This window comes from Pteropus vampyrus, unplaced genomic scaffold (genome assembly GCF_000151845.1).
Source record: "Pteropus vampyrus isolate Shadow unplaced genomic scaffold, Pvam_2.0 Scaffold15, whole genome shotgun sequence".
Lineage (NCBI taxonomy): Eukaryota > Metazoa > Chordata > Mammalia > Chiroptera > Pteropodidae > Pteropus > Pteropus vampyrus.
The window spans coordinates 16,210,096-16,237,776 of NW_011888796.1; the positions used below are offsets into that span (position 1 = coordinate 16,210,096).

The 27,681-nt window shown below is 35.0% G+C and overlaps 1 protein-coding gene across 8 annotated transcripts in view; it reads right to left on the reverse strand.

Moving 5' to 3' along the window:
• The window catches only part of MAP2K5 (mitogen-activated protein kinase kinase 5), a 245,476-nt gene that overhangs the window by 168,861 nt on the left and 48,934 nt on the right, over window positions 1-27,681 (reverse strand). For all 8 annotated transcript variants that reach the window (XM_023527273.1, XM_023527276.1, XM_011385914.2 and 5 more), the window contains exons 8-9: window positions 22,122-22,186; window positions 521-560 (exon numbers count right to left, since the gene is read on the reverse strand). In XM_023527273.1, the coding sequence (XP_023383041.1) occupies window positions 521-560; window positions 22,122-22,186 (105 nt within the window). The remainder of the gene's footprint in view (window positions 1-520; window positions 561-22,121; window positions 22,187-27,681) is intronic.

The window sequence follows — 27,681 nt, forward strand, 5'->3', positions numbered from 1 at the left end:
CTGGGATGGGCAAACGGGAGAGTGCCAAGACAGTGACGTGGTCAGATCTGGATTTAACTTCTCAATTCTGGTGGCAGAGTTAAGGGACATGGGAGAAGGAAAAGATTCAAGGTACAGTGATGAAGTTATTACAAAAAGTCCAGGTAGGAGGTATGTGAGCCTGATGGGGGCCCAAGGCAATGAGGATGAGAAAATGACAAATGGATCCATTTCAGAGAAAATTTCTGACAGTGTCTGGTGACTTACAAGATGTCAGAGATAGAGGGGGGTAAAAAAAAAGAGTGACTAACTGCTAAGGTTTTGAGCTGAAAGACCAGGGAAACCATTCATTCTAAGGCATACTTCAAATACCTTCAGAAGCCTGAATGCCAAAGTGCCACAGTTTCCACCACCTACCATCCAAACCTTAAACCATTTCCTTTCCTCTTTGACAACACCTGTGACTCAAGCTAACATGTGGAAGAAAAAGTGGCGAGCATCAAGAATTTCATGAATTTCATAAAATTTATCCAGCACTTACCTTTACAGCTAATATTTTCCCACTTGGGACATGATATGCTCTATGGGAAAAAGAAAAAGAAAATCATTTGGGATCACTGAACAACCTACAGAATAGTTAAGGACATGAATGTAAATCTAAACACATCTGCAGCAACGGGATATATCATACTTTCAAAGAACACTAATGAAATTAGTAATTTACATTTCTATTGAGCTTAATGGCTTACAAAATGATTCACTATACATTATCTTAAAATAACCCTCTGAGGTAATACTGGCATTATTATTCTTTTATAGACAAGAACTTTGAAGCGCAGAGAAGTTAAGTAGTTTGCATAATAGTGCGAAGTCAGTAAGTGGCATAACTAGACCTCAAACTTAGGTCTTCTGGCTCCAGATCCCTAACAATATACTGTCAGTGTGCAGGGGGAGGTCTTCTACTGCTCTCCGCTAAGCACTAAACAGAACCATATAAAATGGGAGGTTTTCCTTTCATTTCAATTACATATACAGATTAACTATATCCCTACATTTCATCAAAATAATCTCAAAACAAATGGAATTAACTATGGCTAATTCATATAAGAAGTCATAGGGTTATAAGGTTCAGCTAAGCGGTTCATCTTTTCCTAAAGCTGGCATCTTTTAATATTAAATAAGCTTCAAAAACGAGACAAGTTCAAATGACCAGACATAGAGAAACAACTACAAATTAAGTCAAGGAAAATGAATATATTCATTTACGAAAAAGAGTAAGAATAAAGTTTGCAGAAATAATATACCATTATCTCATCAAGACTTTTTGTGCTTAAATGAAATGTGGCCTTTCATATATGTACTGCAAAGACTGTGCATTCTGACCATTATCCAGAAACAATTTGCCTTATACAAAAATCTCACAAAAAACCATGCAACATGAACAAGCACTGTTACTGCAAGTCTATAAAAGTATAAAGAGATGAACTAGTTCGGAAGAACTAAAATCTTGCTCCACAGAGGATTCTGCATATTAGCCAAGATTGGATTGTTCTTCCTCTCACTCGGCTAAAATGTTAAGACATGAATGGGGTAGGGAGGATGGGGAGGAATGGAATTTAGCGTCTCAGGAATTCCTTGCCCTCACCTGACAAGTTGCAAAATTGACCAGGCTCCCATACTTGAGAATAACCTACTAGTAAAAATTGTTCATTTATTTTATTTTTATTTTTTGAGATATAATTGACATGTAACTATATGAATTTCAGGTATATAGCAAAGTGATTTGATATTTATATATATTGCAAAAGGAACACCCCAGTAAAACTAGTTAACATCCATCACCATATAGTTACAAAAACTGCTCATTTCTTAAAACAAAAACAAAATATGCATTCTACTACTATCAAATGAGAACATCATTTTCTGTTGTTTTGGCAGAAATATTTGTGTGGTTGCTCTGGAAAAAAATTTTAACAGCTTTATTAAGATGTAATTATACATGAAAAAATTCATTTGCTTTAAGTGTACAATTCAATGATTTTTAGTAAATTTACAGAGCTGTGCAATCCGCTGACAAGTGTTTTTAAAGCGATGAATTTATAGATACAATTTAGTTAAGAACCTACAAGTATTGGTAATAACTTGTCACATATAAATAGTTACAAATTCAGGTAAGACTAGGAAAAAAACATATGTAAATGTATTTATATATCCATCCGTATGAGTGTTATAAGAAATTCATTCTGCTTTTCCTACTAGAGTGAACAAAGGTTAAGCCAATTATGGAAGGTAAACAGCCTTTATTTTATCGATTACAAAGAAATTCAGGTATATCTCATTTAAAGAAAAGGCAAGATTAAAAGAATTGGCAGTTGTTCACTTCAACAAAGAGTTCTTCAATCTGTAGTGTCTAAAGACTTTCTCTAAATATCAACTTCCTTAATATATATAAATAGCATTAAGTTTATAAAACTTAAATTTAAAAATGTTTTATACTTTGAATATAGTGATATACATTTTATAATCCTATATCATACTGGTTTTAAAACAAATTACCACTTACTTTACTATATATGTTATTACAAGACTTTTACGATGTGAAACTACATTTCAGGTCACGATATGATATATCTTAACTCATGGGTAAATTGATATATAAAGACTCACACTGTATTTTCCTCAAAGCCTGACAGAGTTGTTAGACTAAGCTAATTTTAAATGTGGTTTGAAGGAATTTAGTAACTTTATTCCATGTAAATACAGGTAATATAATTGTAAAATGTAATAATGATATATTATTTTTCTTCTTGCATACCACAGGTTCTTCTAATTTCAACTTTTAAAAATACTGTATATTAGAATCACTAACCAAAGACTAAAATGTGAGAATAGCTGAATGCATACACAAGGATTCAAAAGTTATAAAAAGAATAGTGCTGTTACTTTGGACAACAAACAGCACCTGGACTTTTGAGACCAACAGCAGCGATAAAGAAATGATTAGCAGATAGTCTAACATATATACCATATCGGACAGTTTGGCAACTTAATTAGCTTGTAAAGAAAGCCGATCTCTTTTCCAAAGGAAAGGTTTCCTATTTCCAAGTGAATTAAAAGGGGAGGCTTGATGATTTAATTATGACATTCATCCATGGAAGTTTGGGTTCAATTTCGACCAATAAAGATACTGTGCGGTTTGGTTTACAATGCAATGACAGGACCAATTTAACATTTAATTATCAAGGAGAAGTGGATGACAAAGGTAATGCCAGGTATGAGTGGAGTGTGCCCCTTAACTTTGCAAATGGCATTCTACCCAGAGAAAAGGAATTTGTTTACTTTCAGCGGATACTGCATCTCAATTGTCTTGACCTTCCTCAACACATTAACTGTAAAGTGATTAATGAAGTTTGAATGGAGGCTCTGGTTACACCAAAAGATAACTGTACAGCTCTGCAGTGTTTTAATTAACAGCTAACACTTCAAATTAGTTTGTTGTTGCCACAGTAATTACCTATTCCAATGAGTACATGGAGGAAGCATTTTTCCGAGATATTTTTAGTGCTTAGTCTTGAGTGTTCCATTTTCGTTTGTGTCTAGCATAGACCTTCAGGGACTATTCCTATCCCTTAAAACTGAGCACACAACAGATACACTTTAAGATGGCAAAAGCTAGCACCCTGGCATAAATTTTTTTGAGTATTTAAAATAACAAAAGAGCCTAGCAAAGGAGAACACTTACTAACCTACTAACCATACTTTCTTATTTTCTTTTTTTTTCATTTGGAACAATAGGTTCTCCACGATTAGACAAAAAAGTTGATATCAAACTTTAATTCTGGTACAGCACAGAATCAGATAATTTATTGAGCTAGTAGAGAATACAGGGAATTGTCTAGTCTAATCCCTTCCTTTTACAGTGGACACACCCAAACCCCAGGTTAAAAAACTTGTCCAAGTTCACACAGTAGTCAAGGGCAAAGCCAAGACTAGAACTATGGCAGAATGTACACATTTTTGGACCTAAGGAAATATGTGATGATTAAATATTCTTCACTGCATTCTAAAATAGGGAAATTCATAATTCAAAATTTACAAAGGTGGTGCCCTATTCCAATCAGGCTAAGGACCACTGCATCTGAATCTCTCCAGATAAGGAAGCATTCTGCAATCACTGCTAATCTATCTTGGCAGGCAGAGAGTGAGGGTGAAGGCTCTGAAGTTGGGTTCTGATCTCAGGTCCAGCTCTGTCACTTAACAACAGTATGAAACTGGACTGTTAGTAAACCTCATTGTGTCTCAGCTGTCTCAAGTCTGGAATGGAGAAATTGGTCCCTACCTTATAGAGTTGTGAAGATTCAATGAGAAAACATAGGTAAAGCACTGAGGACAGGGCCTGGCATGCATTATATCTTAGAAAACTAGGAAGTTTTCAGAGTAGCTAAGTGTTTTGAGAGTAGAACCTGCTAAAATAGACAAAAATAGCAAGAGGTAGCTTTAACAATGAAGACTGGCAAAAGGCTGCAATATATCATTTATTAAGAAAAACAAGAAGCATTACTTCATGTTGAACCACCTGAAATGCTATGGCTTATACCATGATTCAAATTCTAGATTTCTCTTTTTTTTAAATTTATCTCTTGCCCACTACTGCAACTTATTTATACTGCAGATAGATATGGTAAGTGCCACATTCAGGTATTCATCTCAGCAGAAGCACCATTTGACAATCACCATGGCTAAATGAGAAGCCTACTTTTTAAATTCTTCTTGGGTTAATAAATAGAAATATAAAAGCCTCTCTAAAAAGAACACATGGGGGTTGCAGGTGCCTATTCATAGTGCAACTGAAAATCCACATATAACTTTGACTCTCGAAAAACTTATCTACCCTCAGTATCCGAGGAAGACTGATTCCAGGAAGACTGATTCCCCACTGTGGACACTGAAGTTGTGGATGCTCAAGTTCTCTATATAAAATGGTGAAGATCAATGCATACAGTTGGTCTTCCACATCTGCAGACTCCCAATTATGGGTCAAAAACAGTAGAGGTATTTATTGGAAAAAATCTATATACAAGTAGACCCACACACACAGTTCAACCCTGAGTTGTTCAAGGTTTAAGTGTACATGCTCATAGACTATAAAATTCTGAGGCCTCTCCTAGTCTTCAGACTTTGGTAGCTGTTACAGCTCCTAGAGACACTGCAAAAAAAATTGTTTATATGCCTGTTTCCCATACCAGGCAGTGAGCACTACCATGTCTTAATCATCTTTGCATTCTTTACACTTTGTACAAGTCCTGGCACATGGAAGGTTCTCTATATTTAACAAATGTTCAATGAATTGATTATTACTTCTGGATGACACAAAAGTCTATTACTTAGTTGGTGTTTTACAAAAAAAGTTCTATATACATTTAATTAATTCCATAATCTTATCATCATCACCACCTCCCATTTTCGGTATATTTCTAACTACTGAATCTAAAGTCCTTACAAAGATTTCACAATCTGGACCTTGGTCACCTCACCAATCCCTGCTTCTGCCAATCTCTCTTATGCACGATATTCACTCCACTCCACCAGACATGCTCCTGCCTTAGGTCCTTTACACCTACTCCTCAGGTCTGGACCACTGTCCCGCTTGCTCTGTCATTTTCTCAGGTCCAATGTTACTTCTTTGACTATCCTATATAAAACTCCTCGTTCTTCCTTTCTTTATTCTTCATAGAATTCATCAATCCCTAATTTATTAATTTCTTATGTCTCCCACCACTAGAAAGCAAGCTCCATGAAACAGGGATTTGTTTTCTTTGTTGTTGTTGTTCACTACTGTATCTCCAGTGCCTAAAATTGTGCTGGGCACATTTTATAAATATTTATGGAATTAATAATTTTTTAAAATTGCTATGGTGTGTTTGACATTTTTGTGGAAGTGGAATAAGCAAGAGGGCTAGTTGTGGGAGATGGAGTCAGAAAGGTAATAAGAAGACAGGTTGTGTAGTACCATTTAGGCCGTGGTGAGGAATTTGACTATTATTCTGCATGATATGAGAAGGAATGGTGGGAGGGGAAAGAGCTTGCATTTTAGAAAGATCCTTTTGGCTGCTAGGTGGAAAGAACACACTGCAGGATAGAACCTACGAGACCAGTTGGAAAGCTAATAATCCTAGCAAAAGATAATGGCTTGGAAAGCAAGGTAGAAAAGGGGTCGTGAGATGAGGTTGGCTTCTTAAAATAGCTTTGAGGAAGAGTCAACAAGATTTGAGGGTAAATCTGGTGGATGGTCGGAGAGAAAAAGAAGGATTAAGAATGACTACAAAGTTTCTGTCATGATCAACTTGTAGAACAGAGTTTCCATTTACCGACACCGGAAAAACTAAAGAAGGAGCAGGTTTCAGAGGAAATCAAGGGTTCAGTTTTGGGTAATTTTGAAATGCCTTGAAGACATCCAATCAGATAGGACAGGTCAAGGCTGAAGATACAGATTTAGGCTTCATCAACATAAGATGGTATGTAAAGCCACAGAACTACACACACTGTCAGAAATTAAAATTAAATAGAGACAAAGTCTGAGAACTGGCCCCAAGGCACTCAAAATTCAAAGTCAAAAAGATGAGAAGAAACCAGTAAAGGAGATGAGAAAGTGCAGACAGTAATCTAGCAATGGAACCTAGAGAATTGTGTCCCCGAGGCCTTGAATGTTGGTGTTACAGCTCCCACACTGCTAAGTGCAATACTTTGCCCAGAAAAGGTATTCAAAAAAACATGTGACTGATTTCAAAAGTAATACTTGGAGACAAATGCAATTAATTCTAATATCTGTTCTATGAAATGTCAAAGATGGGTGTAGTACAATACATACATGGCTAGAGGTGTGCTCATCTTCATCTAAATCCTAATGAGAATTTATTAAAAGATACGTCAGTCCAAAGAACAAATTGAATTTCTCTAAGAATCTTTAAAATTGAGAAAGGAAGGACAAGAAAATTTTGAAAACAAAATGTTAAAAAGTCCTATATTCACACAGGACATAAGGGAGAAAAAACCTGTCTGTGTTCACATTCCAACATCTGGACTCTCACACAAGTTTATGTCATGCGTAAATCAAATGCATCTTTATTTTACAATGTTTACTGAAATTATTTATGCTTAGAATTTCAAATTCTAGAAGAACCAAAAAAATATGAATCATCCCAGCTGACTCCTGTTCACAAAATAAATAACCTAGAGCTGATCATATATTTTCTGATAAAGCTTGTACAATCTCATACAATTAAAGTAGGCATCTAATTTCTATGGCACTATTCTGCATGTTAATTTCTAAACACACTCTATCTAATCAAATTATTTTAAATTATGAGCAGAAAGAAATTTATAATAGGGAGTACCTATGCCTCACTAGTGATTGTGAGGTAGAATATAATTTAAGAATGGAAGGGCTGACCAATGACCCAGCTATAAATATTTCATATTTTAGCATAACTGATATTGTTATAAATGTCAATTTGTTAGCAAAATGGCCATCAAAATGAGTAGGAACTCCCCCCTTTTTTTGCCTCTGGGGGTAAGGATCTCAAGAATAACTGTATATATGATGACTTTTAATCGCAATGGCAAAACAAGAACACTGAAATGACAGTATTGCCACTGTCCCGTGAAGGGAGAGAGCAATTCTTTCATACGCCATGTGGAATAAATGCCATTGACTTCAGTTCTACTTCTCACATAACATACTTCAGAGAAGCTTAGTGAAAAGAGGGACACAATTACTCTGTGAATTATTTACAGAGTGCTATCAATTGTTGGAAATTTCTCAATTGTTGGAAACCTAAGAAAATAATCCAGTCACTAAAATGGTGAAAGCAATAGTTAGGAGTTGGCTTAAGAAATAACCAGTAGTTAGAAGGGAATGCCCTTATTCTAAGTAAACAGGAAAGAATGTGAACTTTATTTATTTTGCTCCCTGGGTCTCTTAAAGGATAGGTAAGAAGCAAGAAAGAAGGTGAGCAAAAGCTATTTAAAAAGTAAAGTAAATTACAAATGCATTTGTGTTATTAGCTCGTTTCAGACATAGTTAATGGTTTTTCTAAATAATAAAATTGGTTGTTTTTCAAGCAAAGATTTAACAGTTTGTAGGATTATCCTGGATTCCCTGATTCTTTGTTCTTTGAATGCCATTCCAAGATGTCCATCAGAGGCAGGGCAAAGGAAAAAGATCCTATTTGTTAAGACAAAAAGTTTGATTGGGAGAAGACAAACAATTGTTTAAAATAAGATTTCTGATTAGTTATCCATTTTAATTATCTATGTAATACTTAATTCTTGTTAGCATAGAAAGTTGAGTTGGCCATACTGAGACCTAATTAAATATACTTCCTTATCAAAAACAAAAAACACATGGTAATCCACCTAGATAATCCAAGATAATCATCCCTTCTCAGACTGCACTTGAGAAATCCCTTTTGCAAGGTTAACACTGACAGGTTCCAGAAGAAAAATACATGGTATCTGTTAAAGCCAATATGATGTAAGATCACTGGTTTCCATAGTTACAGATGCTGTTTCCTTGCTCTTTAGATAACATTTTATTTATTGACCTCCCTTCCCCTCCAAAAATAAAGTAACTCTGATTTTGTGTAAATTTAGAATAACAAACAGAAGTCTTTCTCCAACTTAGAACTTTTTCTATTCCAAGACTTTGTAGCTTTGGCACAAAAGATAATTAAAACAGAAAGGAGATGATGGAAATTAAAAGGGTGCATGCACCACTAGGAGACAGACAACCCAGCTTGAGGTGATACACTTTGAGTCTATTTAAAATAAGGAACATGAGAGTTCGCTGCATTACATTATGCCAAAAGATTATAAGGCCGAAAAATTCTGAAGCCAACACCAAACGAGTAGAGCCCTTCCTTGCCTTAAAAAAGTCAAGTGCAGAAATGCATGTGAGTATATATATATACACACAGAAATAAAACAAAAATCTTTTGTTATCTTGTGAGATTGATTTAAAACCCTCTGGATGTCATCTTTTAATGCAACAATATGTTTTCAGCCACCAAATGTAAACTAGCTGTGGTTCAGTTAACAAAAACTTGTTTTATTGCTTGATCTTTTCAGAGATTTGTCCTCTTGGCAGGTTTCTTTGGGGGTGGATGTTACCAATATGTCACATACTAAAATAGCCATCCACAGAAAAAAATTCAAATAGTTTCAGGGAAATCAACACTGACAGTTGTTGCCTTCCATAATAGATAAGCACATTAGGCAGGCTCTAGCTGTTAAAATAGAAAATCCAAAGTAAACAGCAGTTGTAAAAAGCAGCTTTTTATGTAAGCTGTACTAGTTCAATAACACTCTATGCCAACCTTCCTTCTGCCTAAAAACCCATTACAGATGCTTAAGTATTGATTGCAAAATAATTTGTACTTAAGCAATAGCCTCTCTTCCCGGATTGTTTAAGTGTCAAACCAAACATGGTATCAGGTTACAGATTTTAACAACTCTTTCAAGATGGTGATCACACACAGGGCTCACAAACCAACTTAACGTATATAAGATAGGGAATTTGGCTGAGTTAGAAAGATTTCCAGAGAAAAACTATAACCATATATTTTATCATGTCTTCTTTCTATTTACTCTGGTTATATATCCTTTTTTTACTCCTATACCTGCCTCAAAGTTAATGTGGTCATCACTGCCTCCATATTTCTTCCATAAGTTGATGAGGCCTGATTCAAGCCTTTAACACTCCCCACATCAACTAGAGTAATGTCTTTCAATATATGGCTTAAATACCTTTGAGATGAAGGAAGCTACCATCATAGTGGTCTCTTGATCAAAGGTTCTGAAAGAATGTAATGGGCAAAACAGAAGGGGGCAGGGGAATAAAGCCTAATATTAAGAATGAAATAAAGAAATGGAGTAGCTAGGCAATACATATGGGGGAAAATAGGAATACCTTGAGGATTAACTAGCTAAGCACCTTCTCTCTTGAAATGGTTTCATTACAGTGTAATCTGTACTCACAGCTTCTTGGTGGAAAGCTAATAATAAATCACTTTCCAAAATCAGATACAAAAATGGCTATTTCAGAAAACTTCTTTCTATTAATAATATTCTATTGTGCTTTATAGTTTATAAAAAGTTTTTATATAGAGAAGCTACTTGATTTGCACAAACATCCGTAAGGTAGGCATTATTATCCCTGCTTTATAGATAGGGGAAAAAAGGTTTGGTGAGGTTGACAACTGCTTCACGATTCTCATCTGATAAACACTGGAAAGGGGAGTGGAGTAAGTTCTCTGAAGCCAAATCCAAGCCTGCCCAAACAAACCTGTGTGAACATAAACTGGCTGCTTCTAGACCCTTTAACTCCAGTTGTCTCCAAGGTTCTCTAGATATGGTCGGTGTTGATTTTTAAAAAGCAATAGGGAAAATCGATTGAACGACTCACTTTTCAGAGTTGCATTAACTTTTTCAGGCCACTGGAGTACAATTTACTAAATTACCTCTCCTAGAACACTAAATAGGACCCTAGTGGGTCAAAGAGTAAATGCACCTCTGAAAAGCGAGCCATTCATTCCCTTCTTCTCTGTAGTACCAGATGTAATATGTCCCCTATGACAGAAATATTAACCCGTTTCCATTAAAAACTCAAGAAATTGTTCCACACTAGAGAAAATGAGTATGGGGAAACTTCCCTGGGGAGGAAAAAAAGGGAAAAAAATCTCTCTTCTATAACTCTAACCACAATACTGTTGAAAAGTCAACATGTACGTATAAGAAAATATTTTACATTCATTGGAGATTGATTTTAATTCAGGCCAAAAAACATAATAAAATTATAAATTCAAAGCTGATGGTTTTCAGGAGGGAGATGCACGGGATATCACAATGGCCAGTTTCATCCTGTAATGCAGTATTTAAAAAATAAGCTCAAGGATTTATCTTGCTCATAGAATAAGACATATATCACAAACAGCTGTTCTTTCATATATGTCATTATACTACAGGTTATCCCTTTGCCTAAAAAAAAAAATTCCTTGGCTAGCAAGTAAGTATATTATTACTTTTAATCTCTTTAAAGGCAAAATACTCTGAATACATTTCTGAGCTGCCTTAGAAATAGCTATTGAGCTAACATTTGTGAGATACCTTAACAAAGCCACACTTTAAGTTTTCAGCATTGTTAGTCCCTTACTCTTCTGGAAGATGGCTATGCAATGAAAATAAGACAACTTTAATTTAAGAATCATCCAGCTTCTAATTAAACTGCCATAGGCAGCTGGTTGGATAAGTTTTAATCAGTTTCAATCACCTATTGATTGGTATACTGAAGCCTAAAAAATTAAAAGTAAAAGATGATTGGGGAATTGTCCCATCTCAGAACAACAGTAGAGGCCTCTGTAAATAACTCCTCTTTTAACCATCAGCTAAATGAACACTTCAATACTGCAGTACAAAGTCTTCTGCAAAATTACTTTAACTAACAAGCAGAAATTTATCAGCTTCAGCCAAAATCAATGTTGAAATCAATTTGAACACTGGTTGTGTCTAAAGGGGCTCATTGGCAATTTAGGGAAATTACACCATGTAAATGCCTGTGCTTTAATTGAACAGTTTCATCAACTAGGCTGTGATTGCTGTCCATTCATTTATTTACTTTCGCTGCAGCTACCATTCTGCAAAGGAATAGCTTTTGTCAGGCTGAAGAGAGGCACTTTATCTTCATTTTGTGCACTTTTGTGCATAACGGACTTCATGAAATGGGAGTATCATGACTAGGATCAAAACAAACCAGGAAGGACTATTTCTTTTACCATAAAAACTGAATACCACTCAAACTACCATCATGCCTTCCACCATTTGGGAACAGTCATATTTAAACCCCCAAACAAGAAGAAATTTAAGTGACTGTCTACACAGGGCACTATGCCTCTATGCTGAGGTGTTATGTTTTGGACAACAGAAGGAAAGTCTTTGGATTCTGAACTCAATTCCATAATGTTTTTGGATTTTTTTTTTTTTTTGGAGATATCTTTAGTGACTTCCAAAGATATATAAGCTTTATTAGAATACTATCTTTAAAAATTAAGCAAACTTTTGTTTTATAACCTCTGAGATCAGTCAAGAAAAGGTGCTATTCTCCAATCCATTCATGAGATTAAGGCTTAAAGATGTCATGTATGTTGATAAAGATTAATAGAAGGAGAGATGAAGCAGGTTCTGTGTGGGAGGAGGAAAACTAACTTCTTTATAAAGACCAGTGGCCAAAATATCAACAAGATTCCAAAGATGATTTAAATACAGACAAAAATGCACTCACAAAATCATAGGCAATGAAAAAACCCAAAAATATAATTTCTGGAGAATCATGCTGGAAATGACTGAAGTTAACATTCTGGACACTGGATTAATCAGTTACTTCAAAGATTACAAGTCACAGGGAAGGAGGAAGACAAGTGTTTGCACATATGGGTCATATGGGTCAGGCAAGGTACATGTGCCTGATACAAAAAAATAAAAAAATACAACTATAGTGTATTTGCTAGAAAATGCCAGCAGAAATCTCTAGGCTTGCACAAAGTCTGCTTACTTTAGTTCCTCATAGAACCAAAATCTAATTATTTATTAGCAAAGGGCACTGGGAAGGGACTAAGAAATAAGAAAGTATGAGTTTCAGTGGTGACACCTACTCTACCGAGTGACATTCCGATGCTGCTGGGGGATAACCCTGGATGTGTAATGGTGGCCTAGCTGGGAAATGAAAATGCAGCCATGATTCTGAGCACCTCTTGCATTTTTGGTGTATGTAGAAAGGCAGGGCCTTAAAACATTTGACGTGGCCTTCCAGGGAAGCAGGGAAACTTCTCATTTGTCCCTTCAGTTACCCTAGCTCTTATACTCTGCAACACTGAGAGTTAGCTTTAAAAAAAAGTTAAAAGGGAGAAGAAATAAATACTGTACAGAAACTTAACTCAGTACATATGTTTATGGTAAAAATTCATTGTGTAATTCCATCCTATGTATCATTTTCTCTACCACTATAAAGTTTCATTAGCTATATATTTTGTTGCTGAGACAATGTACAAATATATTTTATTCATAGTTTTTAGATAAGTTTTCTGAAAACTTAATTATGGTTTAATCAGAGCTTTACATTTATTAAGTATATTGTTACATTTTGCTGCTATAGTTAGCAGCTGTAATAGAATCAGTATGTTTGAGAACCTTACACAATACATATTTTCCAAATACACTAAGCTTGTTAAAATGCTATATTGATTATGCCCTAAAGGAAGTTCTAATTTTGTCTTAACATTTTTCACTTCATTATTTGAATTCACAAAACAAAAACCACAAACTCTGCTTTTAGCAATAATACTGTAGATTCTTTTTCTTTCTTTTGTAATATGAACAAGGGAAAGTATGGAAATTTTAAAGTTAAGAGGATAACATAATACAAAGTCACACTTAAAAACCATTGTTTAAAAAAATTTTATGACTAATATCCATAGCCTAAGTCTCTATTGCTATTTCTCCTCTAATTTAGTAATCTGCTCCTCCAATTCAGCATTAGTGCACAAATCAGAACCTAAACATATATCACTCCAGTAAGGCAGCAATTTAACGGAAACATGGTCTCTTATATCAAAGTAACCAACAACAGAGCAATAAAAAAAAAACTGTGGCAGAAAGTTATACACAGTAAATGCCTTTTGGACTTTCCAGTGAATTATTTTCCAAAAAAGCAATTTAAGTAAATACCCTAGATGCTATGGTATACAAATATTTGCTTGTGCTATATGCCAACCAAGAGACTACAATTTTCTAACACATCAGATACTGTAAAACTGCTGAAAAAAAATTAATGTGTCTTATAAATCAAGAAATGCACCACCTCCACTAGCATAACCATACAATTAATCTAGGGATTTAATTATTAAATTCTAAGTTTTTGATAAGTAAAGAGACCAAAAGGATAAACCAAATAAGTAACGTTCCAATAATTCTGTCAGCCATGGAATGCTTGTTTTAACATCTACTAAAAAGCCTCTAAAATTAACAACTAGAGATGGTACATTTTGACTTTCCAAATTATATATTTATATCTTACATCCGAAATAATTTGGATTAAAAATTAGGAAACTCAAGAGAGTGAATGGCAAACAGAAAAACCCAAGTATTGATCTAGGTGTCAGCAGATCTAAGTCCTAGTCTTTTTTTTTTCCTCCAGTTTTTATATTCAGGTATGACTGACAAATAAAAATTGTATATATTTAAGGTGTACAACTTGATGTTTGCTACTGAGTTCTAGTCTTGATTTGACATTGGGCATGCCACTTAACCCTTCCAAGCTTTATTTTCTCAATGGTAAAAAAAAAAAAAAAAAGGGCGGAGTGGGGGGTGGTAACCATACTGACCATGCCTTCTTAGCATGGACTTAGCAAGATCTAAAAGACCCAGGGTGACTGGGCCCTGGCCATCTTTCTTGCCCCTTGAGCTCACACTACTCCAATCTTGCCCCTGAGCTCACACTACTCCAATCACACTGGCCTAGACTCAGCATGTTCACACTCATCTAAGGGCTTTTGCCAAGAGTGATTCCTTCTGCCTGGAAGGTTCTTCTCCCAGACTTCCCCGTGACTGGCTTCTTCCTGTCTTTCAGGTCTCACTCAGTTCAAATATCAGCTCCTCAGATAAGCCTTGCTAAGCACCTATTTTACAGTCTTACAGCACTTGCAAAGTCTGATATCATCTTACTTTGGTATTCCTGTTCTTACTGCCTGTTTGCCCCACTAGTGTGAGTCCAGGAGCACAGGGAACTTATCTGTCTTGTTCACTACTGGGTCGGTCGCATGTGCTTAGAACAATCTTTGGCACAGAGTAACCGGCGTTAAGTATTTGTTCAATAACTGAATGAATCTATAATAAGACAAAATTTAAAAGAACAAAACCAAGCTATACGTGACATAATATTTTTATGGTAGCTGAATGCTGAATTTAGTTCTGGAACTCCAGACTCGGGAGTAACTTCTGCAGTCGTATCATGTACAGGTCTAGGTGGGAATTCTTAAAGGTTCTGAACAACAGCCATGTCGTTCTGACTAAGGTAGGAGAGTTCACATCTCCCAGAATCACTTGGCAATGGACAATACTTTGTCTTCATCCCTAAATTGTGAAGAATCTGCCACTGCAGGTTAATTTCTAAAAATACCGACTTAAAGTGGCTACAGGAGGTAAGGCACGGTGCTGGGCCTGTGAGGATGCCCACCCAGATTACCTGGACATGACCTGTACTTACCTGTGCACAGATCTTCTCCACCCCTCTGGACACAGGCCCAATGAGAGCCAGGCTGACTCCAACAAACAGCACACTGCCCTCCACACAGCACACGCTCAGAACACAACTGATCAACAAATGATTGAAGGAGGATTGGACAGGCACAATTCCCAGACCCCTTATTATTCTCTCCATGCTCCTCTGGGTGACTGTCTCTGAACTATCTACATTTCTCTGTAAACTCAATGCCCAGAATCAGACACTTTTGAATCCAAAAGTGGCAAACAGTGAGATGAAGTCAAACCCAGATATTATACCCTCCTAATACAGCCAGAGAACAGATTTCAAAAGAAAACTAGATCTCTTCTACCCTTTAAAAACAGAAGCGTGCTAATGTTTATCTGCTCACAACCACTTCTGCTGCAGACTTTAAATTTCTTTATATATAAAGTATTTTTAATAAAATAAAACATTTGAAAGAAGTCTTGCCACTTTAAAACTATTTTTCCCTGAAAGGAGATGGTGTTGAAATACTTAGATTCAGCAAATTCTTACTTGAAATATTACCATAATGTATTGATTTTTACTAGACTCAATTGACTGAAAAGTTGTTTGTATAGCAATACTGGCCAAACCAATATACTAGAACAATTTTGTTACCCATAGTAATCAAGTGCATTTCTGAAGTATAATTATACTGTCATAAAAATAAAGTCAAGATACACTTTTCCAAGCAATAAAACAATAGAGGCTATAAAATAGAATAGGAAAAGGCTAAATAAATGAGATTTTTAAAAATAAAATTTAGTATCTTTCAGAAACACCCCACCTCCTTTTCCTTCCCTTAAGCCAAGGTTAGCAGAAAATGATCAATACTTCAATCTCAATAAACTATTTCAATAATAGTTAATTCGGGTGGAAACAGGGTCTGAAAATCTCTGCTCAGCGACCTGTGACATTCTGTCATGTTGGTTGGATGCCAATAATCCATCATTGCCATAATGGATATGAGCATGTGTGAAGTTACAGGAACGTGGAGGGGGGAAGCAAAGGTGGGAAAGGTATAGAGAACCACAAGCTCAGGTTCATTCTTTAGATTCTAATCAATACAATACACATTATTGTTTGAAACAAACCTATAACGGTGAATGCTGAAAGAGGAGGAAACATACATAATTAATTTTATTTGACAAATACTTATTGATTTTTCTGAAAATATTAATATCCTTGCTTTTCACATACTATAATGCAATCCAGCCATATACAAGTATTTAATTTTGCATTAAGATCATGTCTTGTTTGCTTGTTAAAAATATGATCTTGGCTACAAGGAAAAGGCTCTACATTTGATTAGAAATTTAAAGTTAAAATAAATCAAACCATCGTCCTACTCCTGGGTCAATATCAAAACCATTTAAAAACTACTCTTAATTTACAAGATGCACTTTAAGGAAAACATATAAAAGAATGGGGTTCTGATGCAGTTAGGAGAGAAGTTGGGGTCAGACCTACTGTTGTTCAGGTTTGGCACCTTCATGTCAGCTGGTGAAAGAAGTAAGAGCTCTCTGGGTGCTGTGTGCGTTCCAATATTTTCATCAAGGATTCTTTATTTTGTTTTTTCCTCAGGAGTTCCATGATTTGAAATATTTTATTTACTAAACAGTATTTTAATTAGCCAGTTTATGTACTTTCTCATTTTATATAACTGACCACCAAAGCTTCTAATTTTCATGAAATAAATCATAACTATAATGAGCTGATATAATTCCGGTTCCAAAACACAAATGCAATGTTTTAGTCAGCCTGTACAGCCATATCACAAGGGCTGAATATAACTTAACTGTTCATGTGACCTCAGTTACCATCTCCAAGGACCATCCTCACCCTACTGCCCAATAAATAACCACAAAATAGGTAAGAAAACATAAAACTGGAGAGATCAACACCTTTTGAGAATTATACCTCTTCCCTCTTCTTGTTGTCTCCAGATATGGTCAAATTAATTCATAAATAATGGTATATATCCAATTTTCAAAGCACCATGAAGGCAGCAAAAATGCTACCGATTACATCACTGTGAAAATTCTACCCCAAATCCAAATTAGACCCTTACTGTACTGTAGGAAGCAGCTAGAGGTAGAAAATTCACTACTATTTTCAAATACCTAGAAACTAGAATACATGGCCAAAAAACTGACAACTTGTTTTAGCTTGAATAATTTGTATTAAGAAAAAAATAATGTAAAAGATGATCCTTAAGGGCTTGTTAGCTAACTGACTTAACATGACTTAAGTCTAAAGAGTTAAATATTACTTCATTTTTGGTAATGAAGTTAGCCCACAGCTCAAGTGACTCCATCAAACTGTGAGGAAGAAACAAAGAACCTGAGTGACTGGCCTTCAGTATGAGAATGTTTCCAATGTAACCGGGGCTATTAATTACCTTCATTTCAGTGTGACATACTATCCAAGAAAAGAGGACAGTAACTAGTCTGTTGGGTTAATGGATGCTAAGCACTCAAAGTTTTAACGTTTGAAAGAAATTAATCATTCAAATATATACCCTTAGTTTAGAGATTCCTATTCTTCTAGGTTAATATGCTAAAACAATTATGCAGCCTCTAAATTACACAGACTCTAAAACTAGCTGGATTTGAGAAGGACCCAATTAAAGAGCCCTATTAAAAGCTGCCTGAAAAAAAGAAAAACCTCCACTTGCCTCATCCTCATTTCAGCCAACATGTATAATGCATCTATTCTATCCTAGGACTGTGTTGGGTACACCAGAAAATACAAGAAAACCAAGGGACTCTGCTTGACCTTAAGAAACAGCACTTCCTGGGGAAAAACACACAGTGAAAGGAAGAGGTGCTGTGAAGAGTTCTGGCTTTGCCACTAAATGGCCACAGAACTGTGAGCCCTAGCTTTCTCCAGTGGTAAAATGGATTTAACGTTATACCAGCAATTACAAAATAAACTATGACAAAAGATACTTTGAAGCTTTAAAAAAATCATTGCATGAGATAATATGTAAGATCTAATAATATATTGTATTCATGAGAAAACCAAAGGATAGAAGGAAACAGATGTATACTGTAGATCATATTATAATGTAGAATTTCTCAAAGTTAATTCAATACGATTCCAATTCTGCAAGATATTTACAGGTGTATCTAAACACAAACAAACAAACAAAAGAATCCGATGGCCAAATAAGCATAGGAAGCACAGGGCTTGAGTTAATGTATCTGTACTACCATTACCAGTAGCTAACATTTAGTGTCAGTCACAGTGGTAAGCCGCTTCTATGGAACATCTTGTTCAACCTCACAACAACTTTATGAGACAGATATTATTATTCCCATTTTACACATGTGGAAACTGAGGCAGAAGACATTATATAACTCTCCCAAGGTCACACAGCTAGTTAGTATCAGATACAGGATTCAAACTCAGAGCCACCCCTACACTTACCTGCAACACATACTGTTTCTCTACTTTCTCAAAGGTTTTGAAACGCATTGTGAGTCTCTCAGAGAGAACAGAACATGTATCTTTCCCAAATTAATTTTTTTGGAGCAATGTGCACTTTGGGAAATAGAGCAATAATGAAAATGCATACATTTCCTTTTCCTAAATTATTCTTCCTCCTAAGCTTTAGTCTAAGGTATTTCTTTTATGATCCATTTCATCCAAATCAGTAATCCAAGAAATACTAACTTAAAATTATCTGTCTAGATCACTATCATAATACAGAGAATAGCTCAGCAGGAGACTACACACAGAATCTACATTTGGTTTTAATGTCTCGGCCCAGAATTTCATACTGCATAATCAGGAAGAACATCTAGAGTTAAGGGATGAAAATGTGATCAACTATTAAATAATATATATTATAGTTTATCCCTTGAAAATCACAACATCCCATTAAGTGGAGCAAATAAGACTGAAATATTAAACTTTTGCTTTGCATTTATTAGCTTTATTATATTTATAAGAAAAAAATTAAATAGTCTCATTAGGCAATTTTGTTACCAATGAGTGAATTTTCTTCACCTAGTTTATGTAGCATAGCCTGCAGTATAATCATTTTGTTTGAAAAATCAAAATTTTTATAGTCAACACCATTAAGATAAACCTAGTATCAGAGAAAGTCAATCATAACACATCAAATACTTAGTTTTACGGAGTCTTCAGTAGAGTAGACTTTAATTTCTTGCTGATCATGCCATGTCTCTAATGAACTAAAAGCCAGGGTCATAAGAATGTTATATACTGAAGCCCAGGTGGAAATGAAAGCCAGTGATCAATGACAAGTTGTCATGCAATTTGGTATCTTCATGTCGTCTCCCCTTAAGAATTACCTAGGTATAAGATAAAGGCAATGTATTCTTTTTAAAGAAATATACTATATAAAATACTAAAATGATCATGATACTGCCACTCACCTTCCATAAACAACCACAGTCAAAAACATGCATCTTGCCCAAATTAATTTTTTTTGGAGCAATGTGCACTTTGGGAAGTGGAGCAATGATGAAAGTGCATGCATTACATCTTATAACATGTTCACTGAGCCTAAGCGATGGTAGTTAATTTTTAGGATAAGCTGTAACGTCACTGCAGCATTCCAGCAAATTAAAGAACTTGTGCTAAGAACATGTGGGATATTCCCTTAGATACTGCGGCTCTAAGAAAAGAAATTCTAGCCATGCTTCTTGCTAAAAACATTAACCAGGCAAATGGGGAATTATTATTTAATGGGTACAGGGATTCATTCAGGTTTGCAAGATGAAAAGAGTTATGGAGATGAATGTTGTTGATGGTTGCACAACAATGTGAATATACTTAGTAACACTAAATTGTAGATTTAAAATGATTGAGAGAGTAAATTTTATGTTATATATATTTTATCATAATTAAAATATTTTTAAAAATACTAACGTAATTTTGTTGTAATTTTTCCTTGCAGGATGGGCATGTTACTTCCATTTCCCTGTATTCCCCCCTTCCTTTAACAAACCTACATTTTAAAATAATAGATTAAAATTTTAACATCTAGGATATTATTTCTAATAAAAATTATCTGCTGGGATTTGGTGGTCTATATTTTCCCCCTTCTAGAATAAACCAGGATTAAAAAATATAAACATGCTTGAGAGTTACACATTTGGTGAAACAGCACAAATAAGAAATGGATTAGCAGTCCAAAGAAATGTTTTTGGATTCCATTTGAAGCAAATAAAAAGAATCCAGAGTTGCTAGAAATCTTTCCCATATTATTATATCTGGCTATCAGTATAAAAGCATTAAGAAGAAAGGCTGAGGCTTTGAAAACTGCTCCTCCAAGGAACTCAAGAGAAGCAAATCGGAGTGTACATGTTCCTTCTTCTTTCCTTTCTAAGGGTACCTGAACCCAAGAACCTTCAGAAGAGGGTAAAAATTCAAGTCAGGTAAGAATAAGGAGAAGACTAAAATGAAGAGATGCTATTTATGTAGTACTGGGAGCTGCACGGGAAGGAATGCTAGCATGCTCCAGGGAAGGCCAATAGTAGCCTCAAACTCATTAGACATACAAGTCATCAAACATTTTAAGGGCAAGACCCAAGGATTATGTAAGAAATATGTCATTACTTAATTCTCTCAATTATCAGAGTAGAAGCACTTAACACTCAGATCAACTATTCCAATGTGTAAACACAAGTTTTTAAAGGAGAAAGGAGTCGCACCCTGGCTCTGCCTGCTGAGAGGACTGAAGCTGTGGACTAGGGGGCTAGAGTAGATAGCTTTGAAGGAGCTTCTAACCCCGAGAAATCTAATTCTATGCCAAGGCTGCAACGAGGCATGGAAGTTGTTCTGGGGTTTTAAAATGTGACCCTTCATGGTCATAGGGCAACAGGGCAATTTTTATCTGTATTTATGTGGTTAGTTAGAACTTAAAATTCTAAGAACATTAGTAACATTAGTAAAATAAATTATTTTACAACTTTGAAAATATATATTAATATCAATGTTAAAATATCTAAGGTAAAAACACAATCATACTGTGATGCAGGGTTAGCGTATGTATGGAAAACAGCTCTCTGGAGGAAAGCTTTATTACTCCCTCAGGGCTTTCTTACAGAGTATGGATTTTTTAATTCCTAGTGGAATATTTTTCATACACCATTGCAGACTATTAAGTACCAGATATTACATTATGTAGTTTAAACTTTGCACTACTGCATGAGAAAGACTTTCCTGTCGAGAGAACTATTTTTTATAGTTAGCATTTTTTAATATGAAAATGAACACTCCTTTAGGGTAAGATCACTGCAATTGGAATTTGGGGGAATTTTATAACTTAACATATTCATCAATGTGCAGAAATTCTCTCAGGGGAGCAGGGTGAGGAGAGAAGGAAATACAACAAAAAGAAGTCATTTTAATAACTTATAGTATCGACAATAGGCAAAGCAATGTATTTATACGGTTTGTCTCCACTGGGCATAGCTGTAAACAGGCAGGGGACTAGCACAGGGTGCTAGAAAGTTAAAAAAAAAATCATGGTGTTAAAGAGCAAAGGAAAAAAAAAATGCATTAAACTTCAGGCCTGTTAAAGGTACCCTTGCCAATGGTGGACTATTAATGGCTCGCCCAGGAGAAGTGCATACTCAGAAATATTAAAAAGGCTATATAAATGTACTTTTCCAAGCAATTCCTGAGAAAATAAGATGCCTAGCAGAATTTTGTCAAATGTAGAAATAAAATCTAAGCGTTGACAGTCATTTAAAAATCTTTGCCATGGAGAACAGGGATACCCACATGTGGCAAAAGTGAATAGAAAGTTTAAACAAAATTGACTACTCACTTGTAGACTGTACCTCCGTTGCCATGACCAAGAGTGTCTCGATACCGTATGTCTTGTTCATTCATCTCCACAAGAAAGAAAGAAAAACAAAAAGGGTGTCATGCTGTGGATGGAAATGTCAAGGAAAAGCAACTCTGGGCCATAAACAACAAGCAGTCTGGGTCATTTCAAGTTCAGCTGCAAGAATGAGAAGATCAATACAACATTTGCTGTCCAATTTATAAAAGACGATACCAAGGGACAAAGTGATGGAAAGTTTAATGACAATTTGTTTGCCTGGGTCATTTCATTAAAGTTTGATAAAAGGTGTCAAAATGGAATGATATAACATAGCTCAAAAGGGTCAGGTCAGAGATACCGATAAGAACACAGTTTCTAGCACTACATATAACCAATGCCAAATAGGACTGCATATAACCAAAGTCAAACTTGGGAAGACACACACACACACACAATCTAATTCACGGTCTGTAAATAAATCAGCCCCTGAAACCTCCTTAGGTGACCCTATAATTAACACTAAACAAACTGAATAATTTTAATGATTTTCCTAGAGTAAATATACCTTTTCTTTGGAAATGATAAATTAGTACACAGCAATAACTGGGTAGAAATCGTATTATGTTCATGGAAAAGTGCCAAATCAATGCACTTTAAAATTCACATATAGTCAAATATTATAATATATAAAGGGAAAACATATAATTGTGTAATTCTTGTAGTCATTTTTATAATTTAATATATAAAACAGTATATACATTTTCCCAGGTTTTGTAAAACTATTATACTACAAATACTAGTCTCATTTGTATCGTAAATAGTATCGATTTTAGTGCCCACAAAATAATGTTTTAGAGTTTTAAAGAACTCCCTAAATAATTATTTATCAAATGACTTTAAGACTAGTCAGACTATATTTGATACACTCAGTAATTTTCTACACACTGGTCCAGCTGCTTAAAAATTAACTGCCAACTTTGTTCACTAAGTGGCTTCAATAAAGGTGTTATTTTTCCATATAGCTAAAGCTTGGGAAAAGCCATACTAAGCCCTGAAAAAAAATCAATTTCCAGGGAATTGCACTGCCTTGCATGCACAGAAAATGGATGAAGTTTTTAATTCAATATCACCTGGAAAAAAATAGTTTGCTTTCAGACCATTATAGTAAAGCTTTAAGTATTTTGCTCTACTCTAAACTTCTACCAATTGAATAAAGCAAGCCTTCATTTATCAAGGGAAATATTTTCTTCTACACATTTCTGAAGCTGAAGCTTCAGAGAGCTGTGATAATTAGTACAGTGCAGGTAACAGAAACAGCTTCCTTTCGAAGCTGTTTTGCCAGTCTCTAAAAGAGTATTGACAGATTAATGTGTAAAGGCCAATTTCGCACACAACGTAACTGTAGTACAACCTGATTGATGCAATGTGCAATTAGCTAATTACTATATTTACGGTCAGTGGAGAAATGAGAGACAAGTCAGAAAAACTGGCAACTATTTCCCTTTACATTACTAATACAGGAAAAAAAAAAAACCTCATATTTTAACCTATATAAAATATGTGGTATGAAGAAAAGAAAACCTCATTATTCTGGACCAAATGATAAATTTAAAGACAGCATGAAAAAAAAAGGAGCACATAAAGTAACTTGAGATGCTAAACTGGCAGAGTTGTTATTGGGTTTACTTTGATGGATGGGTATGAAGGATACATACGTAAATAGCGGTATCTAGTGGCAGGTACAAATAGGCTAATTCCTTTAAAACACTTCTTTAGATAGTCTAAACATAACTTTAACAACCTAATTTGTACGGTTAACTTGCCTAACAAGCTGTACCCTCATCATGGCTTGAAGTAAATTTCTAGAAGAGAGATATTTCACTCAAGTCCACAAATTAGTGGCATTGAGATTTAAGGGTAAGCAGGAAGTCGCTATAGGGTATATTGGAGCTGGGCCCTGGAGGGGCGCAATCTGTAGTCAAATCCCCTTTACCACCACCACTCCGTCAGGGCCTTCAAAGTAACAGGAATAGAAGTTTCCTCTTAGAAAGATATACACACCAAGACGTATTGATAGTATACATTCCAATAATACACTGGGACAGACCTAGGACTTTGGATAGGCCTTGATTTTGTGGCATTTTGTTGGAGGAAAAGAAGGTAAAGGGCTAAGTATGGCATGTCTCCAAGTAGCTTTAACCATTCTAATTCCGACATCATAGTCTTTTTACCTCTACTACCCACTAGGTTGAAAAGAGAAGTGGAGCAGCCAGCCACCCAGCATCCCCAGCACTTCAACCTCAGCAGGCGTGATGGGCATACTAAACAGTCAGAAGATAAGAAATGTTGTGTGTGTGTGTGTGTGTGTGTGTGTGCGTGCGCGCGCGTGCACATGCATGTGAGCATGTATGCATGTGAGAGCGACTGTATACACACTAAGCACTATACAAACAAATTCAAGAACAGAAATTTGGAATCCCTCAGATGATAAAGAAGACTGTAAGTGTCTCATAAAGATAAAAATGGTTTTGAAGAATAAGTTCTAGAACCATGTCACTTAAAAAGACAGTATCCATTAAAAGATGGTTAAAGTGTTTCTATGGTGTTTTAAAGTTTTATAGACCCTTGCTTAGCATATAAGCTTATTGAGAAATTTTTATGATTACAAATTCAGATTCTTTTTCTTATTTGAATTTTCTCATCTTTATGTGGTATATAAATATTATTCAGGTAAAAAAAGTTTTACAAAGGAAAATTATTAGAGCCAATTTCATGAATTGATTAAAAACAAAATTTTCAGAATTTCATATCTCTGATCAAAATGTGTTACTTTAGTTGATCTCAACTACGAAAAAAATCAGTAAGAGGATCAACAATAACATTTTTGCCTTTTTAGTTTAGATAAGCATATTAATTCAACTTTTCAAAATGAAGCACAGGGAAAGTACTCATTATGATACGAAAGTGAGCTTTGAAAGCCACAGAGTACAACATTTAAATATTATAGTTAGAATCAGGTATCTTAAAAGTCACAACATTTTAAGCATTTAGCCCAATTCATTTAGGTCACATAACTAGTCAATAACAACTAGTCAAGGCTAGAACTCAGTCTTGCAGTATACTCTACTCGATGCTATTTATCTCAGCACCTGACCTCACGTGTACGTATGAAGAGGCATCTTCTCCATCCATGGTTACCGGCCCACATTAAGGAAAGGAAAATAATCAACTGAAGGGCACTTGAAACTGAAAAGCAATTTCATGAGCTATGGTATTGGTTTTTAAGAAGAGAATTATTTTTAAAATCCTATTGCTCTTTCTATAGAAAAGAGGTGAAAAAGTTTTTATTCAATAAAGACACCAAAATAAATTTTAAATATAACTTAAGTTCCTTGTTTGGACTAAAAAAAAAAAAAAGCAAACAAAAGGCAAGACAACAGATGAGAGGGTGGAGAAAGAAAAAGCCATGAGAGTTACAATTATGTGTCAACTGCCAAGACAGCAAATGATCTGGGAGAAATGACTGGCACTGGGCTCTGCTCCTACTGAGAGGCAGGGGCCATAAAAGAAATGTACACACGACAACCCAGGGCAGAAAGGTTGTGTTTGTGAGGGTAGAGGAGGGTGTCGTGTAGTCTGCACTTACATGCACAGTCTCATTTATGTTTCTTATGGGATCTAAGATGAATCGTAAGAATCTAAGAGTTTTATATACTGGTGATAATACAGTCTTTAAAGCTAATTTTACAGGAGAATATCTATTTTTCTTCTTCCTTTTTTTCCCTAAATACAAAAAAGTTTTCTAAAGGCATTTGAAGTTCTCAAAATACTAGCCAAACATGCAGCAGGATCAGAATTAGTTCCAGATCTGTGACTTCTCAGGACATTTATACTTGATTTATTTTTAAGAAAACACTGTCACAGAATCTCCTACAAAATCTAAAATACAAAAAAAGGAGAAACATCTTTAGAGATGCAAAGGTCGAAGTTACACATCCTTGGAATAACTGTGTAGTCTTTAAATCCTATAAATTGACCCAGTGGACCATTTTTAATCAGTTTCAAATCAAGGGCCAATGTTAAACAGATGATACCGCACTCTAAAACTGAATTGAGAAAAAACAGACCCAGAAAACATATCAGTGTTACTGATTTATAGTTATAAATAAAACATGCCAAAAACCTTATAATTCTTTTAAGATAGAAAAGAATCCTCCATCATAAAGCAATAACAGAAAAACAATGTCTCTATTCCAAAGACTAAATGTTAAATTTTTTAAAAAGTGCTTGATTTAATATAATATTAATGAAATTAATGGGAAAAATGAAATGGAATTCAATTATGGATCAGCAGAAAAAACATTCTTTATTATCTGCCTATGTTAAGAAGAATCAGTACCTATCGTTTATAAATCATTAAAATAAAAATGCTCAATTAATCCTTATTTTATATGTAAAGGTCTGACAGAAACTATTCCTATCACTAGACCTTTGCTTTACAAATCGAAGCAATAATGGTTTCAGAAAGCAGTCACACTCTATGAGCAGACAATTGGAGAGATTTAGTAAATCCCACTTTATAGAGCAGAGACTAATCGGAAAACACAAGCCAGTCAAATGTTTCTTATGAACTGTTGACATTATATCAATGCTGAATCAATTGGTGGCATTTACTCTGAGTGACAGAAAAGAAATAAATATTTATATCACATAACCTATATCAATGAACCCAGGCAGAAAGCTATTTCTAACCTGTCAATATTTGATTATCTTGAAGAATCATGTCCCTTTCTTTTAATGATTAATATGAATTCCTTATTAAATCTAAGTGGAGGCTAGTGGAAAGGCAAATCATTATTAATGCTTGAGAGCATAAACCACTAAAATAAAAAACTACGTTCAAGTGTTAAAAGTATCGTTAAATGTGACTTACATCTTCCATATCAAGTGGTGTCAGTATTCAGCCCAGAAATTTATTGATGCCACAACTGAGCACATTACCTCACTGCAATGCAATCTCCCTCACTCTTTAGTTACTCTATAACACCAAGCAATTGAGGAATTAGAAGAAGGAAGAATTTTGAAGACTTCCAAAGGTGGTTGGTTTGTTTATGAATGAAAATAAATATAAAAAAGGCTAATCTTTAAGAGAAAGAAAATGCCATATTGTTATAATGTGGGGTTATCACATTCCCAAGGGAAAACAATAAACAATCTTTAAGTGTCAAAAACCATTGCTATGACAATCTTCCACCACAGAGAACCTTATAACTGAGGCTGCTAAGATATTTATGGTACTAGGTTTATTGTCAAAACATTAGGAACATTTCAGAATGTTTATTTTTGCAGTAGAAATAAACCGTTTTTCATTTTTGAAAGATGAATCTAAGACAGGTTATTTTCCATTGCCTGGATTGAACAAATGTAGTTAAAGCTTCTTAATTTATGTCAATTTTGAAATATATTTTCCAGCTGAAGAACGCAAGTGACTCATACATAAATTACAACTAGATGCTGAACATAAATATCCTAGGCCTAATATTGCTGCTTTTAGTCAGGT